Below are 11,217 nucleotides of genomic sequence, written 5' to 3'. Positions count from 1 at the left end.
GTAATCAATTCTGCCTATTTTTTTTATCAGGATCATAGAAAAGCAGAATAGCAAACATTTGGATCACGGGGATCCACTGTCAGTGAAGGTTTTAGGCATGAAGCCAATCTGCAAGGCTGTGATCAATTCTCAAACTGGAGAAAGTGGCCTCGTCACAACAGTAAACTAGGGACGCAAGTTTGGTAGCCCACATCATGGAGCTCTCTGCTCAATCTACACTCAAGAGGAAGAATAACAATAGACAGACAAAGCACATCTGGACCGTCCTGTGTGCCACTACTTGTCTCCAACATTGGTACTATTGGGATGTACCCCCGTCAATTGCTACTAAGAATGTTTAGCTATTTATTTTAAATGTTAAATTATTATTAAACCACTGGGCCAGTGCCTTTTGATAACTGCTATTCAAACTGTGTATTATTTTTGTTCACATGCTAAGAGTTTTCACACCCTCCACTGCAACACAAGCTGCTCGGGTGATAGTATCCTGTGATTATACAGTACATCCTGTCTGTATTTTAAATTCAAACTGTTTTTTTTGTTGTTGTTTTTTTAGATTAATTGCGCTGCTACACAATCCATGTGAAGCCCTGTGCTACAAATACTTCTGGCTGGGAAATTACTGATATGAACAGGTTTATTACTGAATGAAGAAAAGATCACGGTGGACCTGTCTCAGAAATGTTTTTTTTTCCCCCCTAGAGAACTCACAGAGCAATAAATAATTCTTATTTAATAATAATAATTTGCACTTAACTGCTTCACTTCCTGTCCAGAAGCAACTTAACATTACATTTTATGTTTCAATATGCATATGAAAATGGTATTCATTTAAAAGTTATAATTTAGGCCTTGCGCCGGAAATTGTGGTAACGTCTGCTTCTTGGCATCATCACAAGAATGAATGACTGAGAAAGAAACCCACCCTGTACATTTAGTGTTGGCTTCTCACTGCGAAGGTAATTGCATTTCAGATCAAGTATGCATGTGACATTTCAGTAAAAGCATAGAAACGTAACTTGTGCGCCACTCTCTGGAACACCATTCATCACTGAACTTGTTTTTACAGAGAGTAGAACCACCCAAGCGTCTGAGGTCAGGTTGCTTATGTTTTTTTTCTGCTGTCTCTTTATATTGAACTGAAAACCTGTGTCCTACATGAAGCACAATACGCCATGTGCCTTAAAACTCACAATGCAGATTCTGAGAGAAAAGGAAAAAAAAAACAGTGTCAGAGGAAGATTTGGTCACATTAATGACATAATTCTAAATCTAGATGCTGCCACGTAGATCTTAAATTATTTGTTGAATAATTGATGAAAGCAAATTAGGTTTCACAAATTTTAATCCTTGATAGTAAATTGATTTTTTGGTTTTCGACACTTGGCCAGATCATTAAAAAAATGCACTAGGAAACTATATAAATGATGAAAATAATCAGCACATTTATAATGTTATTAAATGTGTGCAGTTGACAATATAATTATTATTATTGCTGTGTCCTTAATCAAATACATCAGTCTATTGGTCCAGTCATAGTTGGAGTTTGTCTCTATAGCATCACAAGCAGCAGGACAAGAAAGTAAAGCACATTTTCTCTTGTTCAGCAGGATCTTAATCTGTGCCATGCACAAAAACATTTTAATAAGAACAATCAAAATCAGATTAATTTCTCACTGAAATGAAAAACTTTCGTTGCAGGTCACCTTTAGCAACAAAAGACATCTTGTACACAAGACACATTATATACGTATGTGACATGAAAACACAACAAGAGAGTAGTGTTTTACTAAGATATTCAGATTTTTGAATATTGTGAAAAAATAGATACTTTGTTTATTCTCCTGATAACTACAGATTGATCAATTTGTGTAAATCAAATCAGAGAAATATGCTTCCTTTTACAAGAATATTTTCTCATTTGAAGACTTTCAAGGTGTAATTCAGCAGTTATTTTTAATCTAGAAGATGTTGCATTTCCACAAGCATTATGAATTCATAGCCTTTTTTATGCATATTTACCTGAAAAGTAATGCAACAAAATCAAGGATGGTAGCAATGACTATAAGCAAGCAGAGTAGGCTCCTGCAGAGGAGGGAGGCACTGACGTCAATTAAGAGCCAACAGATATTTACCAAACTCCAAACAACATTATAGTCGTGCTAGTCCTCCCAGCTTTCGTGGTAAGTACTTTACTATTTACTTGATACTATTTTACCAGAGAATAGTCTGGTTTATCTCTAAACGGGTAAAACGGGTAGGCCTAATTGGATGTTTGAATTTTCAGGACAGATTATTATTGTTTAGCTACTGTGTTGAGAATGATCATCCAATAATTTTAGTTTTCTGACAAAGTAATATTTCTGTACCCCCCTGTGTGCTTACATGCAGCTTTCTGAAATGCATTAAGCTTATGCAACGTGAATGTGTCATTGTTCTTTGTTTTCCTCAGCAAATATATAACTGGAGAAATATATATCTGAAGTTCTACTGTCCTAAAAGGTTGGGTTATTAAACTTGATCAATGCTGTTACTAAACTTAACCGATAATCAATATTAAGTGCTGACCTGTGCTGCGCTCCCTCTGCAGATGGCCCCAGTGCTCCTGAACGCACCTCTGGTCACGGTGTTCGTACTGAGCTGCATGTGTGCCGTGCCGCTGCAGGGCCAGAAGCCGGGTCAGGTGGACCCTCTGACGGCCCACCGGGCCAACCCGCAGTGCTGGGACTCCTCCTCGGCGCTGCTGCTGGAGATGCGCTCCCCGAGGATCGCTGACACGGTGCCCGCCTTCTGGGACCTGATGGTGTTCCTCAGGGCGTCAGACAACAGCAAACACACGGCGCTCTTCTGGGACCTGGCCCGGGTTTTCTGGGACATCTATCTGGACTGCGTGCTGTCCAGGAGTCACGGCCTGGGACGGAGACACATCACAGCTGTGCACTCCCTCTTTACTGACAGTAAGTGACTTAGTGAGATATGATGCATTGGCTTGGTTGACTAATAATCCAGTCATATAATGTTGGAACATTTACATAAACCACCCGTCTGCACAGTGACTTTACTTTTACCTCTGAGGCTGTAAAATCTAAAAGAACTGTTCTTAAGACAAAGGAATAGGTGTTTGGAGGCACAATAAATGATATGTATTGAAAGAAATATCTTTCTATCTCATCCACAAGTCAATATAATAATTAATATTTACATGTCAAAGGTAACTCTAACAAGGACTTTACATTTCATATCCTACAGTCTGATATAACTGAGAATCTTCATTGGACCAAATCCTATATTTTATTTATTTTACACAAACTGTGATGCATATTCTGTAACTAGCTATATAAAGAAATGTAAATTCAATAGAATAGAATATGCTAGAAGATCTGTTAAAAGTCCAAATATTTCTTATATTTCAGCAGAAAGTACCAACTACATGTATGCAATTCTGCTTTTAATTAAATTGTGTAAATGTTGCAGAAAGAATCCAACCAGCAGGGCTTCTTTGTCTTCTTGATTTATCTAAATAAAGAGAGGATTATCTGGAGCACCACGTTGCATTGATCAGCCTTATCAATAAGAGTAGCCACATTACAGTAAAAGTTAAACGACCAGTATCCAATAAGATGTCTATGTCCAAAGTTTTGAGGCTTGTTTTGGGTTATTTTTTGTTTTTTGGAGATGTGGCCGAATAGAGAAATGTTGTTTTTACCATTCTCTCTCTCTCTCTCTCTCTCTCTCTCTCTCTCTCTGTGTGTGTGTGTGTGTGTGTGTGTGTGTGTGTGTGTGTGTGTGTGTGTGTGTGTGTGCGTGTGCGTGTGTGTGTGTGTGTGTTCTTCATAGAGACCTTCAGGTTCAACAGCTCTGGTGTTAACTCATGGCTCAGTGTCAGAGTGAGACGCAGAGGACATATCCAGACCCTGAAGACTGAACCCAAATCAAACACACACTACCACAAATAATGAATGATATTTGAATGTTTTAGTCTTAATCAATATTTTTCTTCCCTTATGAAAGAATATAATGTTCAAATCATACTGTACGCCATCATACCAGAAATTTACTTTTTTTCTTCTTTTCTTTTCCTGTTCTTATGGAACAAAATTTTTTCCAAAGAAAAGCGGATGCTATATACCGTAGGCTACAACACAAAATGTGAAGATAAATAAAGTTAGAGAGAGAGAGGCAAATTGGTTAAGCTACTTATAAATAATGGATCTAAATGTAGATTGAACAACATTGAACTTATGTATTATCACTTAATATTTTAAGAAGTTGGGGAAAAATAAACATAAGCTAAATTAACTGGCAACTATTGTCAAATTAATAGCTTTATATTTTGTGTCATTTCTTTTAATATTCTCACCACTTTGTCAACTAGTAACACTGCATACAGAACTGTATTGTTGCAATGGTTACCTACAGTTTAATATATATGATTCAAATGTGCTCTGATCCAATGTTTCATGTTTGTTATCTCTTTGTTATGTTCCTGTCATCAATCTTAACAATATTTTATATGACAATATGGACAATCTTGCCAAACTAAACGTTGATTTATTTGCTGATTTTAAGTGCAATAAAATGTGCCATGGCATTAAGTTGTTTATCCCTGACTACTCAAAAACACTATCAGTCGAGAAAACAATGATGACACGCTATAATAGTTGTTATGGCCCACATGTGGACATTTTGCAGACCAGCAGCAGCAGCAGCAGCAGCAGCAGCAGGGCCTGTAGGAGGGCTGAGCAGAGTGATTGATTAACTATCTCTATGGCTCTGCTGTCAGGTCACTACAGCCCCACCACCCCCTCCTCCCCACTGATATGTTATTGGTTTCAAAAAACCAACATGGTGACCACCAAATCACACAAATTATCTCCTGCTTCCAAATGGTGTGTTACAAATCAATGCGTGTCGTACCGGCGGGTTCGGTTGAGATTCGGTCCCGTCTCTCTCTTCCGGGAATGGTGCGTAATGGTGCGTAATGGCCATGTGCGTTATTCACCATCCAATAGGAGCTCAGGCCTCTGTTACTTTCGGTTCTGTGTTTCCTTCCCTGTTGTAGTCGTATTTTTGAGTAGCTCTTGACTATCGCCGTATTTTAGGAATGTTGAAGTAGACGCCAATCTCTTCAGTTAGTTATAGCCTACTGTAGACCTGCAGAAAACTCATCACCAAACAGGTAAGACCGCGCGACCTGTGTATCTGTGTGTGGTTACCAAAAGTTTAATCAAACTTTTTGAACACAGAGTTTGACAGTGAGGCGGTACTAGATTAAAAAAACCAGCGTGCTCAGTGCATCATAGGTTTTTCCCCAGAGGACACTTAAAGCTTTATCTAAGGTGTCTGCCTCCTTACAAATTCTGAAGATACTCTGGGGGCTGCCAGTAAAAGTGAGTAAAGTCATTATTTTAGAATTAATTAATGCGATGTTTTTACGAGTTTGGTTATCAATGTTTTTGTACACGGAGTTCAATAAGCGGGCTACACGTTTTGGATCAAGTTATTGGGATATTATAGGCCTGCTGATGTTAAAGACGTACAGTAGGGTAGGCTACAGTAGTTCAGTTGAGGTGATTAATGCAGAAGAAGTGTTCACTGCGTCAGGTAAAAGATGTCCTGGTAAAAAAAAAACACCTCACTCACTTCCTGTGAGTTAATGTGACCCTAAAATAATCCAAAATAATTACATGATTAAGACATTTTTCTGAAGAGTTTTGGGCATTTTTTGTTGTTTCAGTTGTTTTGTTTTTATTTCAATAGCCACAGAGGTAGAGAAACAGCAGAGAAACAGAGAGCGATATGACTAACCTATGAAGAATTTATGACAGTTGTGGTGTCATCAACTCAGTGAGTTCATTTTCAAAATAATTACATGATTAAGACATTTTTCTGAAGAGTTTTGAGCATTTTTTGTTGTTTCAGTTGTTTTGTTTTTATTTCAATAGCCACAGAGGTAGAGAAACAGCAGAGAAACAGAGGGCGATATGACTAACCCATGAAGAATTTATGACAGTTGTGGTGTCATCAACTCAGTGAGTTCATTTTGTTTTTAGTACAGGGAAATGGATTTCCAGAGGATGCTGCTAGATGTAGGGAAGGCCCTGCCAAAGGATGAGGTGAAAGCTTTAGCATTTCTTTGCACTGACCTCCTGGGCCAAACCCCGACCTCGGTGGAGTCAGCCAGTGACCTCTTCTCTCGTCTGGCCGATGAAGACTACCTGTCAGCAGAGAATCCACAACTGCTGACTGAACTTCTCCTCACCATAAAACGCACCCGCCTGGTCCGCAGCCTCAGCCTCACTGACAGAGACGCTGCAGCCCCCAACCTCATCTCTCCGTACAGGTGGGCTGCATGTAAACCATTAAGTATGATTTACATTCCAATATACATTTACAGTATGAGAGCCCATACAGCCAACCTCCTTGTTCATGAGATATGTCCAATTCAGATTTATTCATGGTGGTAAATAAACGGTGGTGTTATTTAAAGAATCAGAAAAACTGGAACCAGCGAACTGATTGGACACTTTTGCTTAATGTGACTTTAAAAGATTCAACAATAATCAAAATTTGCTTTTATCCTCAGATTCAGATGCATATTTTTATATAGCAAAAATAAAGACTTCTGGTAATAGAATTCGGTTTGGTAAAGACTAATGCATTTAGCATGGGTAGGTTGAATCAAATCACCTACTATGGAAACACTCAAGCGTTTACCTTCTGTTATTCCAGGAAGCTGCTCTACAACCTGTCCGAGGAGATTACTGATGAAGAATTAAAACATGTGAAGTTCTTATTGAACTCAACTCTGCCACGTAGAAAACTAGAGGAAACTGTTGTAAGTGCCTCTTCAGTTGTCACTGCATGAGACCCATGTTTGAGGAGAATGTAGAGGGTTCAAATACAAATTACAAACCTAAGTTTGTAATGAACTTTCTGCTGTAAAGAATGCATCACTCTATCTAATAATAATATTAAGTGTGTCTGTACGTGGGCTTAACTTCTCAGACTATTCTGGAGGTCTTCCAGGAGATGGAGCATATGGACCTCCTCAGTGACACTAATTTAAGTGAACTGGAGAAAATTATTAAGGTCATTTGCCCCATGCTACAAGGAAAGATCAACCAGTTCAAAGAACTGCCAGGTAAGCTACAGAAAATTCAACAAGTGTAGGAATCAAGATGCAACAGCAGAGCAGAAGCAGGAATTGAGTTGACCTGAACCCGAACTCTTACACCAACCTTAACCTTAACCCGGATATTTAATCATTTACAACAATAAATCTGTTATATCATGTCACCGTTGGTTCACTTGTGTCACTCTTTGTTTATCACAGTACACCGACCCCCTCCTATGGCTCAACAGATGAGCCGATCGAGGTCTTTGACTTATTCTTCTGAACTGAACCAGGTACAGTCTTCAGTCAGACTTGGCTTTGATTCTGTTCCTGCTTCTTTCTGCATTAACCATTTGTTGTAATATCTGTTTGTGTTCTTTCGCAGGACCCTCAGTCTTTAGATCCAGAAAAGACTGCCTCTGGTGAAAGATCAGGTAAACTGATATACAATGTCATACTGTATATATTAAGGGTTTTTACATACCTGCTTGTATCTTTATAACTGATTCATATGAGGGACTTGGGTTGATCATGTTTTCCTCAAATAGACTAACAATGATGTGCTGTGCTTTTATGCCTGAAAAGTTTGATTAAGAAGTGCTTTTTCTGTCCTAAATATGACATAGTAATCCCATAATTATGAGATAAAATGTTTTTCAAAGGAGGTTAAATCGAAAGCAACTGGACTTAGTTATTTGTCTAGGAAGACGTTTCACCTCTCATCCAAGAGGCTTCATCAGTTCATGTACGCATCTGACCAGGCTGGGACTGGTCCAACTATCTGGTGTGGAGACTCACTATTTAACGTCTTGTGTGGGCGTTCGCAAGGGTGATGATGTCACTGGTCTGAGATAAAATGTTGTAACAATTCAAGCAAAACTTGCATGATACATTTTTTGTCAGCAAGTAGCAGAAATGGATAACAAAACTTAATTTAGATGCTGTTATTTTTTCCTGCTTTCAAACATGTCTTTTTTTTTTTTTGCTTTAATTTTGATTTATAAATAATGTTTTTACTGCCCTCACAGTCAACATACGTTGTATTTAACAATTTTGTTCAATCTTTTTTCTCTTAAAGGACTCCCATTATTGGCCAAGGTGAGAAACTGACACACACACACACACACACACACACACACACACACACACACACACACACACACACACACACGCACACTCAAATGAAATGTGATGTTTCTTTGTCTCTAATGGTCATTATTAATTTCTCTTTTATCCATTATAGACTAACTCGAATTCTTCAAACACCTCTATGGGTGAGTTATGAGTTGGGTTTGTGGTTTTACAAGAGGAATTTCTTACCATTGTAGTTAAGTCAAGTGAACTGACTTTCTCTTAGTTCCTCTTTTTTTACTTCTCACTTCCTAGATATTCCAGATGTGAATCTTGGTGAACAAGAATTTGGGGCCTCCTCACATGGACTGAGTGGTTTCCACACTGAAACCATTGCCTCCTTGGAAGGTTGTAGCATGTACTCCCTATCACAAGCTGTAGTGAGACATCATGACTTATCTTTTATTGAAATATCCTCTTTTCTATCTTTAACTTGGTTGAAAATTGTCGCCCGTCATCTCATCGTCTCATAGTGGGAATAGATGCCCAGTCATTACTGCTGCCTCGAGGAAACGAGGCCTCCCCTGAAGTGCCGATGTTTCAGACTACAAATACAGACGATGAGGTGTGTGATTTCATTCTTATTATTTATACAACTACATGTGTCAGTCCATGGCAGACACTGCCGAGCTCAAGTCACTTTCTTAGATTCACCCTTCATCAGCTTGCACATGTAATCTTTGTCTTACACTGAATCCTTAAACTTTTTCATCTGAGCTGTGGATTTATCTCTGTAGGATTTGGGAACATATCCCATGACTGCAACAAAGAGAGGTATCTGCTTGATAATAAACAACAACGACTTCACCAGATCCGGTCGCAAGCCTCGGGCGGGAACCATGATTGATGAAAGTAAGTTTATGTTTATTCAGTTTTGGAAATCTCAGATAAAAACTGCACATTCATGGGATTGTATTTACATTTACACGTGTTATATGTGTCTTCCAGGGTGTCTGCGTGATGTGTTTACATGGCTGGGCTTTGACATCGAGGTATGGCATGACCGTACGAAGCAGGAGATGCTGTCGGTGTTGCAGGAGCTCGGTAGGAAAGATCACAGTGGGATGGACTGTGTGGTGTGCTGTCTTCTTAGCCATGGTGAGGAGGGAGGTGTGCTCGGTGTGGATGGAGAAACGGCTAAGATCGTGGACCTGATGGCACCTCTGAATGGAATAAGGTGCCGCTCTTTGGCAGAAAAACCCAAGCTGTTTTTCATCCAGGCTTGCCAGGGCATCAACGAGCAAAGTGCCGTCCACATCGAGGCTGACGGCGGCGCACGTAGCCCTGTTTGTACCGATGCTGTTGTAGCAAACGACTCCATCCCGTCTGATGCTGACTTCCTGCAGGCCATGTCCACTGTCCCCTCTTTTGCCTCCTTCAGAGAGCGGAATAATGGCTCCTGGTTCATTCAGTCACTGTGCCGAAATCTGGTCCAGATGGTGCCCAAGTGAGTGACACAGAACACAGTAATCACATTCCTATTTTGCAGTACTCTATCTATCTATCTATCTATCTATCTATCTATCTATCTATCTATCTATCTATCTATCTATCTATCTATCTATCTATCTATCTATCTATCTATCTATCTATCTATCTATCTATCTATCCATATATATACTGTATATACGTGTGTGTGTGTGTGTGTGTTATGTCTTCACCTATAATTTTTTGTGTTTTCTGTATCTTTTGCTTCTCCCAGGAAGATTGACCTCGTGTCTATCCTGACAAAAGTGAACAATGACGTCAGCAAGAGGACCGATTCTACCGGTAGAAAAAAGCAAATGCCTCAGCCAGCTTTCTCACTGACTAAGAAAGTGGTGTTTCCGGTCCCCAGTGCTCGTCCTCCCAGCCTTGGGTCTGTTTGATCGACTCACTCATGGGAGGTTCCCTGTGGGTGTTCTTGTCTGGAAAGACTGTTAATAGTCTCCCAAGAAAATCTGTTGGAAAACCTACACAGAAGTATTTCATAATTTTGTTATGAATCTTAGGCAAACTCTCATTTGCTGATGAAGACAGTGACCTGTGGCTGGGATGATTTTGCCTCACACTCCATGTTTTTTAAGCTCATGAGACAGTCATACCGGTACGAAACATACTGTGTAATAGTCAAATTTATATTTTTGTACATTGTATTTAATGTTTATTTTAATTAACTGTACAATTGAATAATACACATCAATTCAGACTTAGTTAAACAACCAGTCATGTACTTTTAGATTTTTGTTATTCTTCAAAATATAACTATAAATGATTGTCACATGAGAGGTCCATGAAATCTTGGAACCAGTTTTAAACAATTTTCTATAAGCAATAAACTGGATGAATTGTCACTGTGACAGTACTTTGCAATTTGAACACATTTATTTGGTTTGTTTATATAAAACGTATTTATTGAAAATGCACTTTTTGTATTTTTTTTCCAGTCTAATACAGGGTTATTAGACTGCTGAGTCTTCAGTGGAGCTGTTTGGTGAACACCTTGAATTGAACAGAATGTGTCTCAGACACTGGCAGCAAATTACTCACAGACATCTGAAACATTAAGAGTGACATAAACTGTGAAGGAATATTAATTCATTGAAACAATTCTCATGGAAAGTCTGCACACAGATCCATCCATCCACTTATTTGTGCAGGATTGTAAGGGGCTACAGCCAATCTCAGTTGACATAAGAGTGCACAGGCCGACAAATAGAGACGAACAACCTCACGCTTACATTTACACCAATGAGTCACCAACTGCACAACGGTCATTAACATCTTACGTTCACCACAGTTTCCATAGTAGATCAAATCTGCTCTGGCCTGTTCAATTCAAAATTGTACACTGTCTGCATTGGTCTGAAGTTAGACTTTCTAAGATCAAAGCTAACACCTTTTTGATCGATGCAGATGGGATCCAGACACCCTGTTTCACATGTTTTGGGCATGTCTGAAGCTTTGCACTTTTTGGCAATCTATCTTTG

The 11,217-nt window shown here is 39.1% G+C and overlaps 2 protein-coding genes across 3 annotated transcripts; both read left to right on the top strand.

The window, feature by feature from the left end:
- Positions 1–2,587: 2,587 nt before the first annotated feature.
- Positions 2,588–4,060, top strand: LOC146965048 (protein FAM237A-like). The gene is made up of 2 exons (XM_085765685.1): positions 2,588–2,957; positions 3,838–4,060. Exons 1-2 carry the CDS (start codon positions 2,591–2,593, stop codon positions 3,954–3,956), a joined length of 486 nt encoding a protein of 161 aa, XP_085621811.1. The 5' UTR covers positions 2,588–2,590; the 3' UTR covers positions 3,957–4,060.
- Positions 4,061–6,018: 1,958 nt separating this feature from the next.
- casp10 (caspase 10, apoptosis-related cysteine peptidase) lies at positions 6,019–10,537 on the top strand. Of its 2 annotated transcripts, none has more exons than XM_085765582.1 (12): positions 6,019–6,343; positions 6,733–6,838; positions 7,009–7,144; positions 7,337–7,410; positions 7,503–7,551; positions 8,196–8,215; positions 8,361–8,391; positions 8,504–8,596; positions 8,722–8,813; positions 8,986–9,100; positions 9,197–9,699; positions 9,955–10,537. In XM_085765582.1, the coding sequence occupies exons 1-11, from the start codon at positions 6,063–6,065 to the stop codon at positions 9,697–9,699; spliced, it is 1,500 nt and encodes a 499-aa protein (XP_085621708.1). In that variant the 5' UTR covers positions 6,019–6,062; the 3' UTR covers positions 9,955–10,537. The 2 variants fall into 2 exon arrangements, with proteins under 2 accessions (XP_085621708.1, XP_085621707.1); XM_085765581.1 differs by having other exon boundaries at positions 9,197–9,695; positions 9,951–10,536.
- The last annotated feature ends 680 nt before the right edge of the window (positions 10,538–11,217 follow it).

Source organism: Trachurus japonicus, chromosome 21 (assembly GCF_045865225.1).
Source record: "Trachurus japonicus isolate A0001 chromosome 21, Traja_1.0".
NCBI classification, from domain to species: Eukaryota; Metazoa; Chordata; class Actinopteri; order Carangiformes; family Carangidae; genus Trachurus; species Trachurus japonicus.
Note: the sequence above shows the minus strand (reverse complement) of the source record. Positions and strands in the feature narration are given on the sequence as shown.